The sequence below is a fragment of the Salmo salar genome, chromosome ssa11 (assembly GCF_905237065.1).
Source record: "Salmo salar chromosome ssa11, Ssal_v3.1, whole genome shotgun sequence".
In the NCBI taxonomy this organism is placed as follows: domain Eukaryota; kingdom Metazoa; phylum Chordata; class Actinopteri; order Salmoniformes; family Salmonidae; genus Salmo; species Salmo salar.
Window position 1 is genome coordinate 18,746,369 of NC_059452.1, and position 23,204 is coordinate 18,769,572.

At 42.9% G+C, this 23,204-nt stretch overlaps 1 protein-coding gene and 1 pseudogene across 1 annotated transcript; both read right to left on the reverse strand.

The window, feature by feature from the left end:
- Positions 1-1,129: 1,129 nt before the first annotated feature.
- On the reverse strand, positions 1,130-5,263 carry bola3 (BolA-like protein 3). Its single transcript, NM_001141385.1, is given in 4 exon segments — positions 1,130-1,929; positions 2,212-2,300; positions 4,776-4,902; positions 5,124-5,263. Coding segments are annotated over 4 exon segments (318 nt in total). The 5' UTR covers positions 5,160-5,263; the 3' UTR covers positions 1,130-1,863.
- Positions 5,264-5,345: 82 nt separating this feature from the next.
- Positions 5,346-22,717, reverse strand: LOC106562096 (beta,beta-carotene 15,15'-dioxygenase-like; annotated as a pseudogene).
- Positions 22,718-23,204: the final 487 nt, after the last annotated feature.

Below are 23,204 nucleotides of genomic sequence, written 5' to 3' on the forward strand. Positions count from 1 at the left end.
AAATTAACTTTCAACAAGGCACACCTGTTAATTGAAATGCATTCCAGGTGACTACCTCATGAAGCTGGTTGAGAGAATGCCAAGAGTTTGCAAAGCTGTCAAGGCAAAGGGTGGCTACTTTGAAGAATCTCAAATATAAAATATATTTTCATTTGTTTAACACTTTTTTGGTTGCTACAACAATGTAGAAAATAGTAAAAATAAAGAAAAACCCTTGAATGAGGTGTGTCCAAACTTTTGACTTGTACTGTATGTATGTCCCCCAATGCAATTATGCAGTCTAAAACATCCACAGTGGGATCATGGTCTTACGTCAGATGGCATCACTCCTATGCAAAGCGCGTCCCTCAACCGATCAGTGCAGGCGGAATTGCCGCATTATCTGACGTAACACAACGCAGTTGGATTTCAACAGATTTTTGTTTATTGTCAAATTAATTCATTATTGTATTTCATTTGAAATTATGTAACAACATCCAACATTGTTTAGGATTATTCTGTCCAAATATGACATGATTCCACAATTTTTATCCCTTAACATCACTTTCAAATAGGAGACTTTTATTTTGAAGACGAACCGCAAATTCCACTATTGTGGCTACAAATGAGCATGTGATCAGACAAGGTTATTCGCAAATTTCTTCTTCCAGGCACATAAATTAAAATATTTGTGAGTATCAAAACATGAACCTAACATTGACTGACTACCACAACACATAGGGTACATGACACCAGTTTTTGGGGAATATCAAAATTATGAATGACCATTTACTGGCAATAGTTTTCATGTCTATAATCCATTCATAACCTGTTTATGAATAAGTGAGCAACAAAGTTACATCTCAAGTAGGCTACCATGTAGTAAAATGTATTCTCACTTTAAGTACTAACCCACAAAAATATTGGCCAGGGAAATAGCTAGTGGGCCCCACCTGCTGGTGAATTTCCCAGTAGAAAAAACTGCAGTACATTTACCAAGTATGGGTAGCATTGGGGCCACACAGTAGAAGTAGGTCAACACAGTGATTATTACAATCTAATGAGGTTGTTAGACACCTGCAAATTATAAGTTCTACAGTAGTGTAGACAAAATCCTGAAGTATCCCTTTAATAAAGACACAAGGGTCCTGTGTTTTTGTCCTTTTAATCACATACTATTATTTAAATCCATCTACTTTGTCAGCAACTTTTATTTCTACATTAAATGGTTAACAAGGAGGAATAACAACATAAATACTGGAAACGGAATGAAAACTTGTCTCATGACAAACAAACTACTACTACTACACTAAACAAAAACATAGGAAGGATTTTCAATTACAGATTAAATGTACAAGAATAGTTGCATAGCTAGTTGTTTTATGAGGTTTTCCATCTGTTCACTACAATGTATTTGCATCCTATCTTTACAATGGTTAAAAACACTATAGGCCAACTCAATTGCATAGGGGCATAATTGACTTAGCAATTTACGAATGAATGCTGACAGCGTTATTTTGTGCGCATCATAGCTTTTTAGGTCAATGTCTTCTGTAAAGACATCATTCGAATAATCTCATCATCAATCTCAATAATTTAATTGTGTTTATGGTAAATAAATAAAAATATGATGGTTTTAGAGTTACATTTATTTCACAATTGACATTGTAAAATATGTCCCTACCATAAATTCTTCAGATTATTTCTGACAATACTGTCAGGAAGTAACAGGACAAACCATTTCCTTTGTTACTGTCATAGATACATTAGCAATTCATCTGAGATTTTGGGTTGTTCATCCTTAGATGAAAATGTAATCAGCATATGACATTCCGTTCGAGGGGTGTACGTTCATAGACCTACAATTTGTAAAAGGGCTTGGTCCTACTCTCGAGGAACATCTGTGAATATTCGTAGTCCATGCATTCCTTGGATCTCCTCCTTGAGAGCCTGTGGATGAGAACATAGCAGTTTTCAGCTGTGCTGTTTTTGCAAAAATGTGGCATATGGAATAAAATGCAATACTGGATAATAACTTCACCTGAAAGGTTTGATATAAGACTTGACATACTTTACTACTTGTTGTTGCTTTATCTCTCCCCCACACATCCGATCGGTACAAAACAGTATCAACCAAAGCAAATGTACAATTTTGACAGCTATATAGCCTATACCCTTCCATACAATGGTGCAAACTAATTGATCTCTCCAGAATGCATCTCCATAGGTTACCTGGTTGACTAGTTGGTGTTGTTGAACAGTTCTTTTCCCTTTAAATTCATTGGATTCTATATGGACTTCATACATGGCACCACAGCCACCTGAGAACACAAAACATAATGACACACAATTTTCATGAGTGCACCAAGGAATCAGAGGCGTCAAGCCCATAGGGGGAACAAGGGCACGTGCCCCCTAAGATTTGTCCTGTTTTTGATTTGATTTTAGCTGCTGGTGATAGGCAGAACTTGCAGGAGGTACATTTATACATTAATTTGATTAAGCTATGTAGCCTATTGATTATTTATTGATGAATAAATATAACAAATATGTTTTGTTGTTTCTCTGTAATACTAGCCACCTAGCCATTTTATGAAGTTTGCTTTAGCTAGCCTGCTAGATAGGTTCCCAGTCTCCCAACCTCATAACTAGCGTAGCTTGTCCAACTATTTTAGCTGGCATGTCTGCTGGCAATTTTGCTAGACTTTAGAAAAGCAAGTAATTACTAAATGTACTGAATAAGATTCACATTCCTTTCAATCTTTTACCCAGATTTTAGCAGAGAAGTGTAACAAAAATAAGCACCAGGCATGAGGATACAGACAGCTCAAGAGGTATGCTTAGATATGCAGAAACATACTTGGTTTAATGTAATCTGGCACCTTATGATAATATCATGATAGTTGTGAATTAATTATGATGCCATGATATGTGCTTGTATTGATATGTGTTATGATCCCATGTACTGTGTTGTAATTTGTATGTAATATCCTAGGCATATTACTGCAGTATATTGATGTGTGTGATTTACAATAGTCAGAATGACACCCTCATTAAAATTGAACAGGTAAAGAGGTATGCTTAGATAACCTATCCAGAAAAATCTTAGAATTAGGCATAATGATTATGGCTCTAGAATGCAGGAAAAAAAATGTTTTTATCCAACTTCCCCCTCCGCATCATCCCCCCCTCAATACTCTCGTACTTCGTAACACTTCTAAAATAATGGGTGCGTGACGACGCCGCTGCCTAGGCCGAGAACTAGTCGAGCATAGACTTAACTAGCCCTCGCGCAAATAAATTAAGAGATGAAGCTGAAAACCTTTTTTTCTCCGGTTAATAGTGATCATGGAGGGAGTGATATGGAGTGAGGGAAGTGAAGAGAGTTAAGATGAGATAGGTAAAAATGGAAGAGGAGTCAGAGAAGAAAGATGAGGCGACTGCTGTGCCTTTGAAGAATGGAAAAGAAGCAGATATGGGGAATGGAAATAAGAGGATTGTCTATGAGGATTCTGGTGATTGGGGTTTGGTTCTTAGAAAAAGTAAATCTGGGGTTTTGGCAGACCCATGAGGTCTCAAGGTGGGTGGAGAGTAGGATAGGGAAGTATGTTAAGATAAACTCCTCTCTATTTGTTCGGATAGGATGCATATCCACCTCCCAAAGGGACTGAGCAGTGAACATGGTCTGACTGGGAGAATGAGAAATAATGTGCTTTAGTTTACAGAGCAGGGCTCCACTCAAGGGTGTGATAGCAGTGCCTCTAAGTGTAGAGGTTGAGCAGCTAAAGAGGAAGGTTTCTGGTGTGTGTGTGAGGCCTTGCGGCTTAGCTGTAATCGAGATGGATTGAAGGAGGAGCCTGTCGGTTTTGCTATGCTTTGGAGGTACTTTTGATCTGGTAATGTTGAGATATATTGAGCTATCCGGTTAGAGCATTTGTGCCAGCTGTTCTGCAGTGTTTCCGCTGCCAGAAATGTGGTCATGTAACGTCAGTGTGTAGGGTAGGGCAACCTAGATGTACAAGGTGTGGAGGTTTCCACGTAGTGGAGAAATATTTGGAGGATGAGCCCAGAAAGTATAGTAATTGTGGAGGTAGTCATGAGGCCAGGGCTACAGAGTGCCTGGTAAAGGTGAAACAGATACAGGTGGGACAGGGAGTTACATAAGCAGAAGCAGTGAGAAGGGTGAATCAGGAGGTAGGGCTCAAGGCTCTCTTCATTGCCTGCTCACAGTGAAATGTGTGGATCCAAGCAACTGTGTTTGGAGAAGTCCAGGTTTCTGACCTTCATCGCTATGGTTGTGAATTGTGCTGCACAAGTAGAAAGCTGGTCAGATGAAATTGGAATTGTTGTGTAGAGCAGCTGAACATTTTCTGGATAATCTAGATATTTCTGAAAAGGATCTACAGAAGTTGTTGAGAGGTAATGCCCACTCAGGCCTGTGGTTAGGGATAATGCTTGGTATGGTAGTATATGCAGTTTGGGCTGGTTGTTTTTCCCATAAGTATTTTATTGAACCTATGAGTGCATCTGGTACTCCAATGCACTATTATTATTGGATGCCAACCGCCAATAATCCACAATCCTAGGAAGCCCAGGCTTCTCGCATTTCATTCCATTAGTCGCGTAAACGAGACCTAATATGGAAGGATGACCACGCGAGAATGCGTCCACTGAATACCAGCAAGACACCAACAAATTCAGCGTCTTAGTAACACACATTTGATTATGCATAATGATCTAGCTAGCTGGGCTAGACCAGGACCCCTTTTGACACCCATGTTTATATGTCTATTTACCTGATATGTCCACAACTTTTAGAGACGTGGCCGATGGAAACTTCTCTTTGAGAATGTGTGCAATTCGGGTCTCTCCATCGGTCTGAGAAGACCGAGTCCTCTGCAACTGTCTAGAAACCAAAACAGCCTAAAACAAATGTTTTCAAAGACAGTTAGCGAACGTTTGCTAACTCACAATAAATAAATATGGAATTACAAGATGTAACGTTAACTAGTTAAGTGAGCGATCTAACGTTAAATGGCCAGTGTCATTTGCTGTCTGACTTAAGTGAGCAGAAAATAGTCGCACTCAACCTTCAAAGTTGACTAGTCTAACGTTATGCATTAGAATGAATGAAATTGATTTACTTGATTTTTTTGAAGAAATCTGGAAATAGAGAGCATCGTGACCAAGTCCTTTACTGAAGATAAACCTAACAATAATCCAACACAAGTTCTTAAAAAGTAATGCCCCTCGATTTCAATGTTGATGTTCGTCTCCACAATATGACGTAGGTATCAGAGTCCCGCAAACAGCAACGTATACTCACTTTGTAACTGGCGCTCTCTCGTGGACTGGAGACAACCATCACCCTTTTCACACATTGTTTATTAGGCCTAATTAAAACAAAAAAATTGTACAATAATTTGTATTATAAGGATTTTCCTTGACAATCCTATACAGGACAAAATACATAATAATACATAAATATATAACACACCAATCACATAATTAAATAGGTAGCAAAACAAACATTTTCAGACAAATATTTAATGGTATATTGATAGGTAGATGATTGAGGATATCCATTATGGTTTCCCTTGAGATAAGACTCCAGACTACACTGGCATTAGTCCATAGATAACTGCTCACATCATGTGTTGTGCAAAATGTAGCAATACTAGCACATTGTTTAGACAACAATATTTACAAGGCACTTTGGTGTTTAGAGTGTCTAATACTATCCCTATTGTTTCCCATAGTGTCTATTTATTTGTAGAGGGTAGTAGACTACTCTGAGTAAATAATTGCTTTGTCAGACTAATTTTCCTTTGGGATGAAGTATCCATGCATGTCCATGTGAAGCTCTGCATTCACATATGCTCGAGCTACCTCCTTGAAAGACTTTGCATCCAGCACTAAGATGAAGCCAGATTCCCCTGGATTGGAGTTGATGACTGTTGTCAAGACCACACCTGGACATAGGAGACATTTTGTTAGAATATTGTAGGTGCAAGATGGACAGACTTTCATTGAAATTATAAGTTGATTCAGCATACAGTGTGAATGTCTGGCCATTCTAATCAAAACATAAGTCTATACATATATTTAAGGACCATGTAAAGCAATCTCACCATCATCCTCTCCTTCTCCGTTGGGTCTTGGAATGAACACGGGCTCTGATGTCCAGCAGTTCTCCTCACGCCATTCAGTCCTCTCCTTTGCCTCATTGTCCAACTTCATGGTCTATTTATAAAAGTTAAGTATAGTTAACAAAATATTAGATAAGCAACACATGCAGTTATGTTCACAAAGGCCTAAATTAAAATCCCAGGGACTTTTACCTTAGTTGCCACTGCTGACATTGCAACACAAGTCATGTAGACAAATCTGTACTTGCCGTTGAAGTCGTAATTTATCCTGGGTAGTTCCACACCTGTAGATAGATTTTGGGATTGAACAACAAAAATCAACACAAGTATATTGTGAAAGAAAATGTTGGGCTGGTATGCATTTTGAGTGTCTATATGGCACAATAATTTAACAGAACATTGAGCAATACAAGTTTTGGTCTTACCATCACAAAGCACCTCTGGCTGACAGAGTAGTTTACCCCCTTTCTCTTTCACAGCACTGGCTGTTGTGCATGAGTTTCACCATATCATCTCCAACATCAATTCCCTTCAGAAACAGTTCACAACATTATAGACACAGTTGACTACTCATTAGTTGAGAGCAATGTTTAAAAGGTTAAGATGGTAATCAGTTGCAAACCATTACCATGTCAGTCTGTACAGGAAGGGCAAATCTTTTGCACTTTGGCACAGACAATGCTGAGGTCTTTGATTGTTCTTTTAACACATCTATGTAGAACATGTTGTACAAGCTGGGATCTTCATAGGCGATGACATCAAAGATGACATGACCATCCTTTTCAAAGGCCTTCACGTGATGGTACACTATCATTGCCTCTGTGTAGTACTTTATGCCCACTTCTTTGCCTGTCTTTCTGTCGGTCAGGGTCTGTCAAAGTTGAAAACACAAAGGGATGTAATTTCCATGCAATGGAAAAAACGGTGTACTTGCACTTACATTGGAATCATTAAATTCATTGCCAAAGAAAATGAGTCTTATAACCCTTACATTTTCCTCAGGGAAAAACTTCAGACAACCAGCCCAGTTGACACCTCATGTATGCTGTGGCCATCTTGAGGATGTCCAGTTTAAATGGCTGCTCAATGAAGAGGTTGTCAGTCATGCCGAAGCTGTGGTAGTAGCTGGGGCTGAGGAGGGAGCGGCAGGGCACTGTGCAGATCACCTCAAGGTTCTTCAAGGCTGGAGAAGCCTTGGCCTTATCTGATGAAACAAAAACGGAGAATTTGCAACCATTTACTGCTATTTGTAATGTTTTGTGAAAAGGATCTGCTTCAGGCTCAGAATACTTCTCCATCCATGGTGTAAAGTAGTAAGACAAACCCCAGAAAGGTGATGGGTCAATTATTCTGCTAAATGTTTAAGTTTGTAAAATACAAGGTTATTGCTCAAATGTGTTAAAACATGACTTCACCAATATAAAAAAAAAGGTCTTGACCACTGCTATATGAGACCATGCATTTTCATCAGATACCAGTGAAGGTCAGAGCTTACAAGGTCAGAGGTAACAAGGTCAGTGGTCTAAAGTTTAACTCCCGGGGAGCTGAAGTCTCTGCTAGATTTCTCTTTCCTTTTAATTAGTGCCGGTTTTAGACCTGACAACCGAGAGGTATGGACAGTGATCAAGTCCAAGGGAGAAACAACCTCACAGGGACTGGTGATACCCCTGTAACTAGGAATTAACTAACTCAAACATAAAAAGACAGACAACGTGATCTTTTTGAAGATCTACAGTACCAGTCAAAAGTTTGGACAAACACAGTAGAATAGTGAAGACATCAAAACTATGAAATAACACACATGGAATCATGAAGTAACCAAACAAAAAAAATAATGTTAAAATCTAAATATTTTATATTTGAGATTCTTCAAAGTAGTCACCCTTTGTCTTTGACAGCTTTGCACACTCTTGGCATTCTCTCAACCAGCTTCATGAGGTAGTCACCTGGAATGCATTTCAATTAACAGGTGTGCCTTGTTGAAAGTTCATTTGTGGAATTTCTTTCATTCTTAATGCATTTGAGCCAATCAGTTGTGTTGTGACAAGGTAGGGGTGGTATACAGAAGATTGGACTTGGTCTTTTTCCAAATAGGCCTTATTATGGCAAGAACAGCTCAAATAAGCAAAGAGAAATGACAAGTCCATCATTACTTTAAGACATGAAGGACAGACAATTTGGAAAATGTCAAGAACTTTTAAAGTTTCTTCAAGTGCAGTCGCAAAAACCATCAAGCGCTATGATGAAACTGGCTCATGAGGACCACCACAGGAAAGGAAGACCCAGAGTTACCTCGATTGCAGAGGATACTTTCAATAGAATTAACTGCACCTCAGATTGCAGCCCAAATAAATGCTTCAGAGTTCAAGTAACAGACACATCTCAACATCAACTGTTCAGAGGAGACTGTGTGAATCAGGCCTTCATGGTCAAATTGCTGCAAAGAAACCACTACTAAAGGACACAAATAAGAGACTTTCTTGAGCCAAGAAACACAAGCAATGGACATTAGACCGGTGGAAATCTGTCCTTTGGTCTGATGAGTCCAAATTTGAGATTTTTGGTTCCAACCGCTGTGTCTTTGTAAGACGCAGAGTAGGTGAACGGATGATCTCCGCATGTGTGGTTCCCACCATGGAGGAGGAGGATGTGATGGTGTGGGGATGCTTTGCTGATGACACGGTCTGTGATTTATTTAGAATTCAAGGCACACTTAACCAGCATGGCTAGCACAGCATTCTGCACCGATACACCATCCCATCCCATCATTTGTTTTTCAACAGGACAATGACCCAAAACACACCTCCAGGCTGTGTAAGGGATATTTGACCAAGGAGAGTGATGGAGTGCTGCATCAGATGACCTGGCCTCCACAATCACCCAACCTTGACCCGATTGAGAAGGTTTGGGATGAGTTGGACAGCAGAATGAAGGAAAAGCAGCCAACAAGTGCTCAGCATTTGTGGGAACTCCTTCAATACTATTGGAAAATCATACCTCATGGAGCTGGTTGAGAGAATGTCAAGAGTTTGCAAAGCTGTCATCAAGGCAAAGGGTGGCTACTTTGAAGAATCTCAAATATATTTTGATTTTTTTTTTTCAAACACTTTCCTGGTTACTACATGATTTCATATGTGTTATTTCATAGTTTTATGTTGTCACTATTATTCTACAATATAGAAAATAGTAAAAAAAATTAAGAAAAACCCTTGAATGAGTAGGTGTGTCCAAACATTTGACTGGTAGTGTACCTCCCGCAGTAGTGTCTGGAACCTTGAATAAGGTGTATTTGGTCTTTCCCTTCTCCGCTATTGAAGTCCCCATGTTGTAGGCTGTTCCGTCTTTATCGTAATGTGGATGGGATGTCACCAGGTTCACAGCAAGGTATTTCAGGTAGTCCACCTAGTGAGATAAGCCCATCTTGTTATAAAAAGGTGTGTTCATGCGTATGGTCATCCAGATAGCAACGCCAGTGATAGCTTTAAGTTACCTTATCCTGAGTCTTCAGAGTCACAGGATCTACTTTGCGGATGTAGTTGGTTTCAGAGGTTGCATAATAATCCTTCCCACATCGAATGAAATTGTTGCCACAGTTGTCAGTGAAGTCTGGGACCATGTGGTTAAGAAAGGTGATCACCCTGGAGAAAGATCATTTGATCAGCAACAGGAATATTCATAGGGACAAATGCAATTAAATCATCAACAGTCAGCTCATATGCACTATCATGCCTGAGCTTATGCTACAGCATGCCAGAACATAATTGCTAGGTAATTGATTTCAACATCTTGCCTTTTTAATGTGCCAAAGTGAACCATCTGTAATGTGCTACCTAGATATGGTTTTTGCCTGGATCCTGGTAGGCCATTGTCCCCATTTCAGACAACAATTATTTTGGCAGCCATGTTGTCTTTGCATGTGTATCCATGTAAATATCTGCTTCTGTAGATTACCTCACCTTAAATAAACACACAGACCGATTTACTTCGATTGTGAATTGCTAAATGTGGAAATTGTTTTTACTTGCACAACCAATGGAGCCAATAGTACCAAAAAGCCCAAAAGCTTGCCAATTGGACTTCTTGTTTGAGTTTCTATATCACAAAAAAGAGAAACACTTCCACTCATCTTACCATCATTGAATGTAAAGCTGTGCATCAGGGCCATCCCATCGAACCTGGTCCATTGCGCAGCAACGTGCCTTGCAGCCAGCTTGGAAGGTTGCCTACATAAAACAAGAGTTTTACAAAACAGCATGTGGGGGGGGAGATCTATGATAGTGTGTCTATTCCGCCAGCAAGAATAAGTAAGATATAGCAAGAATAAGGCCGTGTCCTCTGTGATTTTCTTTCAAAATAAAAGTCCTGCAATGAAGAATAATACAAATGGTCAAAATTTGTAACATTTTATGGGGAAATGTTAGCAGACTTACAATTTTGTTTAACAACATGAAAAATAATAAAGTTAATCTTTATAGCACAAATAATAGTATTTATAACAATATTATAATAAACTTTAGAAAACACTTAAATCCCATAGTTAATTAGCCCATTCGTATTGCACGATGTTCAGTACGTTTTTCATATTGGACATACTGCACAATTTCCTGTACATTCTATCGCAGTAAAAGGGGGGCCCCTCTACTCAGAGTGTACAACCAAGGAGCGTCACTGCTCATTCTGCAGCCCTTAACTTTTGTTGCAGTGGGCTAAGTCAGGGTCACACAGAGTGTTTCTTGGTAGTCTTAAACAAATCTACACACATTGTTGTGTGCTTTAAATGTTTTTTTTTTTAAGTATTCAAAAAGAAATGTAAATAACTAATAAGAAAATAAATGGTCTTTGTTTGAGGAGTAGGCCTTCAGAATATTGTTAATTGACTATGAGAAACAATTTTCAAAGCTGGGTTCAACGTTTTGTGAAACAACAACATCCATTAGCCATTTCACACAGCCATTATTTAAATCATGAATAGCCTATACCTATGCGGTTCGTGGCATAAAGCTATGAACCGTCAGCTTGTGGCAAGTTGTGGGATGTCGGCATAGACATTAAAACCTGGGGATGTCGGTCGGACTCCAATTGCCTCCTCAACAACAAAGAGGAAAAACTGCTTTGCTTTTAAACATCCCCCCCAAAAGTAACAACTTTCACCCCCCCCTATTTTTATTAAAAAATATATATATATATATTGAACAATAAAAAAAATTAAGACTACTAAATAATTGATCTTTCATCTCTCTGCGTTTCATAATTGCCCTTCAATTAGTAAGGGGCTGAATGTATCTCACCGGTGAAAGCATCCAAGTGAGCAAAACAGTGCCTCCTGACTCTGTATGTGTAGCCCCACTATCTGACGCTGTCTGGTCAAAAAGAGTATGATGATGTTGTTGCCGCTAGTAGAATTGACTGCAAGGGAAGCCAGCAAGCATTTGGACTCTTGATAAAATAAAAAATAAAAACGATAGCCAATCAGCATTGAGCTAAACTGAGTGAGCACAACTGTGAATGGTCCTGGCGCACCACAAAAAAATGTCAAGCCAAACTTTAATGACAGAATTTTTTGGTTGAAATCTTGCCTCTCCTTGTGTTGTCCTCCAATGTCTGGCTAGCTAAAATTGGCCCTTTCCTAAATTAGCCATGGACAGAGATTTGGACTTGTGGTTTTACTTAATTCTCCTTACTGGCCAATGATGTATGATGATGGCGCCGGAGGGTAGGGCTGCTGTCTTATTGGCTCTTAACCTACCATGCCATTTTTTTTTCTTCGCGTTGTTCTTAACTTGTTTTGCACATAATGATTATTCACCTCAAATTGGACAAGGAGTTCTGAGTCGGACGTGAGGGATACACTGCAGACACCCACCAGGTCCAGATCCCCATGATTTGCTGGAAAAATAAGCATAGGTTTCGCACAAAGAGATCAGGATGCCTTATGAGGATCAGGCGTCGAGTGGCTAGTCTGCCCTTGCCTTCCGTTCTGATAGCTAACGTTCAATCGCTGGGACGAACTGAAAGCATGTATATCCTACCAACGGGACATAAAAAAAACGGTACTCTTGTTTTTATTTAACCAGGTAGGCTAGTTGAGAACAAGTTCTCATTTGCAACTGCAACCTGGCCAAGATAAAGCATAGCAATTCGACAAATACAACACAGAGTTACACATGGAATAAACAAAACATACAGTCCAGAGAAAGTCTATATACAGTGAGTGCAAATGAGGTAAGTTAAGGCAATAAATAGGCCATTGTGGCAAAGTAATTACAATATAGCAATTAAACACTGGATTGGTAGATGTGCAGAAGATGAATGTGCAAGTATAGATACTGGGGTGCAAAAGAGCAAGATAAATAAATACAGTATGGAGATGAGGTAGGTAGATAGCCCATCTGTAAACAGCCCATCTATGTCCAGGTGCAGTGATCTGTGAGCTGCTCTGACAGCTGGTGCTTAAAGCTAGTGAGGGAGATATGAGTCTCCAGCTTCAGAGATTTTTGCAGTTCATTCCAGTCATTGGCAGCAGAGAACTGGAAGGAAAGGCAGCAAAAGGAGGAATTGGCTTTGGGGGTGATCAGTGAGATATACCTGCTGGAGCGCATGCTACGAGTGGGTGCTGCTATGGTGACCAGTGAGTTGAGATAAGGCGGGGCTTTACCTAGCAGAGACTTGTAGATAACCTGTAGCCAGTGGGTTTGGCGACGAGTATGAAGCGAGGGCCAACCAACGAGAGCGGACAGGTCGCAATGGTGGTTTGGTGACTAAACGGATGGCACTGTGATAGACTCGATCCAGTTTGTTGAGTGGAGTGTTGGAGGCTATTTTGTAAATGACATCACCGAAGTCGAGGATCGGTAGGATGGTCAGTTTTACGAGGGTGTGTTTGGCAGCATGAGTGAAGGATGCTTTGTTGCGATATAGGAAGCTGATTCTAGACTTAATTTTGGATTGGAGATGTTTGATGTGAGTCTGGAAGGAGAGCTTACAGTCTAACCAGACACCTAGGTATTTGTAGTGGTCCACGTATTCTAAGTCAGAGCCGTCCAGAGTAGTGATGCTGGACGGGCGAGCAGTGATCGATTGAATAGCATGCATTTAGTTTTACCTGCGTTTAAGAGCAGTTGGAGGCCACGGAAGGAGAGTTGTATGGCATTGAAGCTCGTCTGGAGGTTAGTTAACACAGTGTCCAAAGAGGGGCCAGAAGTATACAGAATGCCCCACTCAAAAAAAACAAGGCTGTCGAGTGTGCCAATAAGAATGTGGTGATTGACAGAGTGGAAAGCCTTGGCCAGGTCAATGAATACGGCTGCACAGTAATGTCTCTTATCGATGGTGGTTATGATGTCGTTTAGGACCTTGAGCGTGGCTGAGGTGCACCCATGAACAGCTCGGAAACCAGATTGCATAGCGGAGAAGGTACGGTGAGATTCGAAATGGTCGGTAATCTGTTTGTTAACTTGGCTTTCGAAGACCTTAGAAAGACAGGGTAGGATAGATATATGTCTGCAGCAGTTTGGGTCTAGAGTGTCACCCCCTTTGAAGAGGGGGATGACCGGCAGCTTTCCAATATTTGGGAATCTCAGACGATACGAAAGAGCGGTTGAACAGGCTAGTAATAGGGGTTGCAACAATTTCGGCAGATCATTTTAGAAAGAGAGGATCCAGATTGTCTAGCCCGGCTGATTTGTATGGGTCCAGATTTTGCAGCTCTTTCAGAACATCAGCTATCTGGATTTGGGTGAAGGAGAAATGGTGGGGGCTTTGGCGGGTTGCTGGGGAGGGTGCCGGGCAGTTGACCGGGGTAGGGGTAGCCAGGTGGAAAGCATGGCCAGCCGTAGAGAAATGCTTATTGAAATTCTCAATTATAGTGGATTTATCGGTGGTAACAGTGTTTCCTAGCCTCAGAGCAGTGGGCAGCTGGGAGGAGGTGCTCTTATTCTCCATGGACTTTAGTGTCCCAGAACTTTTAGTTAGTACTACAGGATGCAAATTTCTGTTTGAAAAAGCGAGCCTTAGCTTTTCTAACTGCCTGTGTATATTTGTTCCTAACTTCCCTGAAAAGTTGCATATCACGGGGGCTATTCGATGCTAATGCAGAACACCACAGGTTGTTTTGTGCTGGTCAAGGGCAGACAGGTCTGGAGTGAACCAAGGACTATATCTATTCCTAGTTCTACATTTTTTGAGTGGGGCATGCTTATTTAAGATGGTGAGGAAGGCACTTTTAAAGAACAACCACGCATCATCTACTGACGGGATGAGGTCAGTGTCATCCCAGGATACCCCGGCCAGGTTGATTAGAAAGGCCTGCTCGCAGAAGTGTTTTAGGGAGCGTTTGACAGTGATGAGGGGTGGTCGTTTGGTCGCAGACCCATTACGGATGCAGGCTTGGGGTTGTACCTGGTAGGTTCATTGATCATTTGTGTGAGATTGAGGGCATCGAGCTTAGATTGTAGGATGGCCGGGGTGTTAATTAAGCATGTCCCAGTTTAGGTCACCTAGTAGCACGAGCTCAGAAAATAGATGGGGGGCAATCAATTCACATATGGTATCGAGGGCACAGCTGGGGCAGAGGGAGGTCTATAGCAAGCGGCAACAGTGAGAGACTTGTTTCTGGAAAGTTGCATTTTTAGAAGTAGAAGCTCGAATTGTTTGGGTACAGACTTGGATAGTAATACAGAACTCTGCAGGCCATCTTTGCAGTAGATTGCAACACCGCCCCCTTTGGCAGTTCTATCTTAGCAGAAAATGTTATAGTTAGCGATGAAGATTTCAGGGTTTTTGGTGGTTTTCCTAAGCCAGGATTCAGACACGGCTAAGACATCCGGGTTGGCAGAGTGTGCTAAAGCAGTGAGTAAAACAAACTTAGGGAGTAGGCTTCTAATGTTAACATGCATGAAACCAAGGCTTTTACAGTTAGAAGTCAACAAATGTACATTTACATTTAAGACATTTAGCAGACGCTCTTATCCAGAGCGACTTACAAATTGGTGCATTCACCTTATAATATCCAGTGGAACAACCACTTTACAATAGTGCATCTAAATCTTTTAAGGGGGGGGGTTAGAAGGATTACTTTATCCTATCCCAGGTATTCCTTAAAGAGGTGGGGTTTCAGGTGTCTCCGGAAGGTGGTGATTGACTCCGCTGTCCTGGCGTCGTGAGGGAGCTTGTTCCACCATTGCGGTGCCAGAGCAGCGAACAGTTTGACTGGGCTGAGCGGGAACTGTGCTTCCTCAGAGGTAGGGAGGCGAGCAGGCCAGAGGTGGATGAACGCAGTGCCCTTGTTTGGGTGTAGGGCCTGATCAGAGCCTGAAGGTACGGAGGTGCCGTTCCCCTCACAGCTCCGTAGGCAAGAACCATGGTCTTGTAGCGGATGCGAGCTTCAACTGGAAGCCAGTGGAGAGAGCGGAGGAGCAGGGTGACGTGAGAGAACTTGGGAAGGTTGAACACCAGACGGGCTGCGGCGTTCTGGATGAGTTGTAGGGGTTTAGTGGCACAGGCAGGGAGCCCAGCCAACAGCGAGTTGCAGTAATCCAGGCGGGAGATGAGAAGTGCCTGGATTAGGACCTGCGCCGCTTCCTGTGTGAGGCAGGGTCATACTCTGCGAATGTTGTAGAGCATGAACCTACAGGATCGGGTCACCGCCTTGATGTTAGTGGAGAACGACAGGGTGTTGTCCAGGGTCACGCCGAGGCTCTTAGCACTCTGGGAGGAGGACACAAGGGAGTTGTCAACCGTGATGGCGAGATCATGGAACGGGCAGTCCTTCCCCGGGAGGAAGAGCAGCTCCGTCTTGCCGAGGTTCAGCTTGAGGTGGTGATCCGTCATCCACACTGATATGTCTGCCAGACATGCGATTCGCCACCTGGTTGTCAGAAGGGGGAAAGGAGAAGATTAATTGTGTGTCGTCTGCATAGCAATGATAGGAGAGACCATGTGAGGATATGACAGAGCCAAGAGACTTGGTGTATAGCGAGAATAGGAGAGGGCCTAGAACAGAGCCCTGGGGGACACCAGTGGTGAGAGCACGTGGTGCGGAGACAGATTCTCGCCACACCACCTGGTAGGAGCGACCTGTCAGGTAGGACGCAATCCAAGCGTGGGCCGCGCCGGAGATGCCCAGCTCGGAGAGGGTGGAGAGGAGGATCTGATGGTTCACAGTATCAAAGGCAGCAGATAGGTCTAGAAGGATGAGAGCAGAGGAGAGAGAGTTAGCTTTAGCAGTGCGGAGAGCCTCCGTGACACAGAGAAGAGCAGTCTCAGTTGAATGCCCAGTCTCGAAACCTGACTGATTAGGATCAAGAAGGTCATTCTGAGAGAGAGAGCAAGAGAGCTAGCCAAGGACGGCACGTTCAAGAGTTTGAGAGAAAAGAAACAAGGGATACTGGTCTGTAGTTGTTGACATCGGAGGGATCGAGTGTAGGTTTTTTCAGAAGGGGTGCAACTCTCGCTCTCTTGAAGACGGAAGGGACGTAGCCAGCGGTCAAGGATGAGTTGATGAGCGAGGTGAGGTAGGGGAGAAGGTCTCCGGAAATGGTCTGGAAAAGAGAGGAGGGGATAGGGTCAAGAGGGCAGGTTGTTGGGCGGCCGGCCGTCACAAGACGCGAGATTTCATCTGGAGAGAGAGGGGAGAAAGAGGTCAAATCACAGGGTAGGGCAGTGTGAGCAGGACCAGCGGTGTCGTTTGACTTAACAAACGAGGATCGGATGTCGTCGACCTTCTTTTCAAAATGGTTGACGAAGTCATCCGCAGAGAGGGAGGAGGGGGGAGGGGGAGGAGGATTCAGGAGGGAGGAGAAGGTGGCAAAGAGCTTCCCAGGGTTAGAGGCAGATGTTTGGAATTTAGAGTGGTAGAAAGTGGCTTTAGCAGCAGAGACAGAAGAGGAAAATGTAGAGAGGAGGGAGTGAAAGGATGCCAGGTCCGCAGGGAGGCGAGTTTTCCTCCATTTCCACTCGGCTGCCCGGAGCCCTGTTCTGTGAGCTCGCAGTGAGTCGTCGATCCACGGCGCAGGAGGGGAGGACCGAGCCGGCCTGGAGGATAGGGGACAGAGAAAATCAAAGGATGCAGAGAGGGAGGAGAGGAGGGTTGACGAGGCAGAATCAGGAGATAGGTTGGAGAAGGTTTGAGCAGAGGGAAGAGATGATAGGATGGAAGAGGAGAGAGTAGCGGGAGAGAGAGAGCGAAGGTTGGGACGGCGCAATACCATCCGAGTAGGGGCAGAGTGAGAAGTGTTGGATGAGAGCGAGAGGGAAAAGGATACAAGGTAGTGGTCAGAGACTTGGAGGGGAGTTGCAATGAGATTAGTGGAAGAACAGCATCTAGTAAAGATGAGGTCAAGCGTATTGCCTGCCTTGTGAGTAGGGGGGGGAAGGTGAGAGGGTGAGGTCAAAAGAGGAGAGGAGTGGAAAGAAGGAGGCAGAGAGGAATGAGTCAAAGGTAGACGTGGGGAGGTTAAAGTCATCCAGAACTGTGAGAGGTGAGCCATCCTCAGGAAAGGAACTTATCAAGGCGTCAAGCTCATTGATGAACTCTCCAAGGGAACCTGGAGGGCGATAAATGATAAGGATGTTAAGCTTGAAAGGGCTGGTAACTGTGACAGCATGGAATTCAAATGAGGAGATAGACAGATGGGTCAGGGGAGAAAGAGAGAATGTCCACTTGGGAGAGATGAGGATTCCAGTGCCACCACCCCGCTGGCTCGATGCTCTAGGGGTATGCGAGAACACGTGGGCAGACGAAGAGAGAGCAGTAGGAGTAGCAGTGTTATCTGTGGTAATCCATGTTTCCGTCAGCGCCAGGAAGTCTAGGGACTGGTGGGTAGCATAGGCTGAGATGAACTCAGCCTTGTTGGCCGCAGACCGGCAGTTCCAGAGGCTGTCGGAGATCTGGAACTCCACGTGGGTCGTGCGCGCTGGGACCACCAGGTTAGAGTGGCAGCGGCCACGCGGTGTGGAGCGTTTGTATGGCCTGTGCAGAGGGGAGAGAACAGGGATAGACAGACACATAGTTGACAAGCTACAGAAGAGGCTACGCTAATGCAAAGGAGATTGGAATGACAAGTGGACTACACGTCTCGAATGTTCCGAAAGTTAAGCTTACGTTGCAAAAATCTTATTGACTAAAATGACGAAAATGATACAGTACTGCTGGCTGGTGGAGTAGGCTAGCTAGCAGTGGCTGCGTTGTTGACTTTGAACGTGTAGCTGGCTAGGTAACCTCGATAGTTTCAGTACTACACCTTGTCATGATACAAAAGCAACTTTGTAGCTAGCGAACATAACACTAATCAAGACGTTCCTTTGTAATGTATTTAGTTTCTACAATGCTGCTCGTCGGTAATAGTTGGCTGGGTTTGGAAAAATGGCATCGCGGGGGGCGGAAATAGCTGGCTAGCTAACCTCGATAATTACTAAACTACACAATCATCAAGCTATGACAAAGACAACTATGTAGCTAGCTAGCTAACACTGCACTAGTCAAATCGTTCCGTTGTAATGTATTAGTATCTACAGCGCTGCTAGTCGGTAATGGTTGGCTAGCTAGCAGTGGGTTAATGATGACTAGGTGTGTTGACTAAGTCTGGCGTCGCGTCGTGGCTGGCTAGCTAGCCTCGATAATTACTCTAAACTACACAATTATCTTAGATGCAAAGACAACTATGTAGCTGGCTAACTAACACTAACACTACACTAATCAAGTCGCTCCGTTGTAATGTAATAGTTTCTACAGTGCTGCTAGTCGGTAGAAGTTGGCTGGTTGGCTAGCTAGCAGTGTTGACTAGCTAGCTAGCAGTGATGACTACGTTAGGAGGACGAAGATAGCTAACCTCGATAATTACTCTAAACTACACAATTATCTTTGATACAAAGACGGCTATGTAGCTAGCTAAGAAAAATTGCTCAGATCAAACAAATCAAACCGTTGTAATGTAATGAAGTGTAATATTACCTGTGGAGCAAAGCGTAGTGCGACTGCTCGCTCCAAACCGGAAGTGGAGAGCACCTGGGGAGTGGGAGTGGAGCTGTGCACTGCAGGACCTGGATTAACCTCCACATCACCAGAGGAGAAGTAGGATAAGGGTACGGCTAAAGGCTATACGAACTGGCCGTCTAGCACGTTTGGGACAGAGAGTAAAAGGAGCAGGTTTCTGGGCACGATAGCATAGATTCAAGGCATAGTGTACAGACAAAGGTAAGGTAGGATGTGAGTACATTGGAGGTAAACCTAGGCATTGAGTAATGATGAGAGAGATAGTCTCTAGAGACGTTTAAACCAGGTGATGTCATCGCATATGTAGGAGGTGGAACAACATGGTTGGTTAAGGCATATTGAGCAGGGCTAGAGGCTCTACAGTGAAATAAGACAATCACTAACCAGGACAGTAATCGACAAGGCATATTGATATTAGAGAGAGGCATGCGTAGCCAAGTGAACATATGGGTCCAGTGATTGGTTGGGCTGAGTCGTGACTGAACGACGACATTAAGAACATACAGCTGGCGGGTTATACACTCCATCAGCAGGACATAACAGCAGCCTTTGGTAAGACACAGGGCGGGGCCTATGCATATTTGTAAACAATAGCTGGTGCACGATATTTAAGGAAGTCTCTGGGTTTTGCTCGCCTGATGTAGAGTATCTCATAATAAGCTGTAGACCACACTATCTACCTAGAGAGTTTCTGTATTTTTCATAGCTATCTACATACCACCGTAGACCGAGGCTGGCACTAAAACTGCACTCAATGAGCTGTATTCCGCCATAAGCAAACAGGAAAACGCTCAGCCAATACATCCGCCACACTGATCCTCTACACAAGGGCCCCTCAGGGGTGCGTGCTCAGTCTCCTCCTGTACTCCCTGTTCACCCATGACTGCACGGCCAGGCACGACTCCAAAACCATCATTAAGTTTGCTGATGACACAACAGTGGTAGGCCTGAACAACAAGACAGCCTATAGGGAGGTGGTCAGAGACCTGACCGTGTGGTGCCAGGACAACAACCTCTCCCTCAACGTGATCAAGACAAAGGAGATGATTGTGGACTACAGGAAAAGGAGGACCGAGCACACCCCCATTCTCATCGCCGGGGTTGTAGCGGAGCAGGTAGAGAGCTTCAAGTTCCTTGGCGTCCACATCAACAACAAACTAACATGGTCCAAGCACACCAAGACAGTTGTGAAGAGGGCGCGACAAAACCTATATCCCCTCAAGAGACTGAAAAGATTTGGCATGGGTCCTCAGATCATCCTGACGGGTTGCATCACTGCCTGCTATGGCAACTGCTCGGCCTCTGACCGCAAGGCACTACAGAGGGTAGTACGTACGGCCCAGTACATCACTGGGGCCAAGCTTCCTGCCATCCAGGACCTCTATACCAGGCGGTGTCAGAGGAAGGCCCTAAAAATTGTCAAAGACTCCAGCCACCCTAGTCATACTGTTCTCTCTGCTACCACACGGCAAGCGGGAACGGAGCGCCAAGTCTAGGTCCAAGAGGCTTCTAAACAGCTTCTATCCCCAAGCCATAAGACTCCTGAACAGCTAATCAAATGGCTACCCAGACTACTTGCATTGCCCACTCGCCTACGCTGCTGCTACTCTCTGTTATTATCATCTATGCATAGCCACTTTAATAACTCTACCTACATGTACATAATTACCTCAACAAAGGTGCCCCCCGCACATTGACTCTGTACTGGTACCCCCTGTATATAGGCCTGCTATTGTTATTTACTGCTGCTCTTTAATTATTCTTATCTATTACTTTTTTTAGGGATTCCTCATAAGGATCTCTACAGATCGGTGTCCCACCCACAGGACGGTTGAGCTAACGTAGGCTAATGAGATTAGCATGAGGTTGTAAGTAACAAGAAAATTTCCCAGCACATAGACATACCTGATATTGGCAGAAAGCTCAATTTTTTGTTAATCTAACCGCACTGTCCAATTTACAGTAGCCATTACAGTGAAAGAATACCATGCTATTTTTTGAGGAGAGTGCACAGTTATGAACTTGAAAAGTTAAACAAATTTTGGAACAGAAATGCAATGGTTCATTGGATCAGTTTAAAACATTGCACACGCACTGCTGCCATCTTGTGGCCAAAATCTAAATTGCACCTGAGCTGGATTAATACATTAACCTCTTAAGGATCCATTTTCGCCTAAAATGACATACCCAAATCTAACTGCCTGTAGCTCAGGACCTGAAGCAAGGCTTTGCATATTCTTGATACCTTTTGAAAGGAAACACTTTTGAAGTTTGTGGAAATGTGAAATTAATGTAGGAGAATATAATACATTCGATTTGGTAAAAGTTAATACAAAGAAAACTACTTGTTTGTATTTATTTATTTTTTATTGTACCATCTTTGAAATGCCTTATGGCTTGTAAGTATGCATTTCACTGTAAGGTCTACACCTCTTGTATTCTGAGCATGTGAAAAATACAATTTCATTATAAAAGGCGATTCTGATCCAACCATAAAGTCATACATTGTGCCTCTGGGCTAAGAGGATGGAAGTTCAATATGTAGGTAGATGTAGTAGGCTAATGTTAATTAGCTGGATAATCGTTGCCCATGAAATGCTTGCGAGCAAACATTGTAGCCAGGTAGCCTAGGACAACAAAAACTAAAAGCTTGTACTGTATGACAGTCATAGACTTTCGGCAACATGAGGAGGATGGCATTGGCGTTTCTCAAGTACGGTGAGTCAACATGCATTTTCTACTTACGCACACACCAAGAAATCAGTTCCATGGACAGCGTCGTGATATTTAGCTTACGTTGATTGGACTAAAAATTGTTCCAAAAATATATTTTAGTTGTCACTGTATTAGACTAAGCATAGGGTGATTTGATGATGTTGACATGGTGAAGTTGTAATGGTGCTGCAATAGTGGAAGCAGCACCTGTTTTCTTTTGGACTTGAGGTTACTCATGTGTTCTAAATCAGTAGTTGTTTAGATGTCCGGAAATCTCAGAAACATTGTCTTGATTGACCATGCTGTGTAGGTCATGTAACTGTTACATGCAATATGCTTTGTGGACTTCACCAGACATATGTTTTCTCCGGTTGTGATGTAACAAAGTTATGGTTCAATTTATTCTGCCGCTGTGTCTTATCTCGGCCTTAGGCCTATATGTATATCACGGTGGCAAGGCATATGAACAGGATAAGAGAAAACAAAGTAATTATGATAACTCCTAAATTGTAATATGCAACTTTTTTGGCTTCCCCATTGACTTTACACCATACACTGCTACAGCCCCAGTTATACCTGTGAACGTTGATGCGCATGTTATGTTGATAATGAAAATTATCGAACGTTTTCATAACCATCTCATCAGGTTACATACCTTTGAGGTCCGCCTTCACTGGATTAGGTCTTTCTTCTATCTTTTTAGCGTAGTCGTAGGCCATCCTTATTGAGATCAAAGACAAATATTCACGCGTTACCTTCCGAAGAAGTTGTGAGAGACGAAATAACGGGGTCGTTTATATATTAGACAAAGGAAACCACTCCCATTTCTGAGTTACCAAGTAGTAGCCTAGTATAAGTGCAAGTCACATTTGAGTCATTTAGCAGACGCTCTTATCCGGAGCGACTTATAGTGGTGAGTGTATATATTTTCATACTTTTTTCATGCTGCTCCCCCGTGGGAATCGAACCCACAACCCTGGCGTTGCAAGCGAAAAGGTTGAACGTACATATCGTTAGGATCATAAGAAAAGCCATGCATGAAACATGAAAGTAAACGTGAAATTGAATCTGTGAACATACAAACACCATGTTACGATTACCGACTAACATTTTTGGCTGGAACAAACCTTGTGTTGCAATTCTGACCTACAATAATACCTTTTAGAGTTTGTACACCAAACGGCCTTTGAAGAGTGTTACACTAACAAGCATAAAGGCAGTATAAAAAACGGAAGTCAGGGAAACCTGAAAGAGGTATGCTGCACGTTTTCAAATTAAGTCTCTATTAGTCCTCAGTTGAGTTTACTTCACATACAGGTAGCTAATGTAAAATATGTGTTTGCCGAGGCAAGTCTAGATAGCACTAGCTG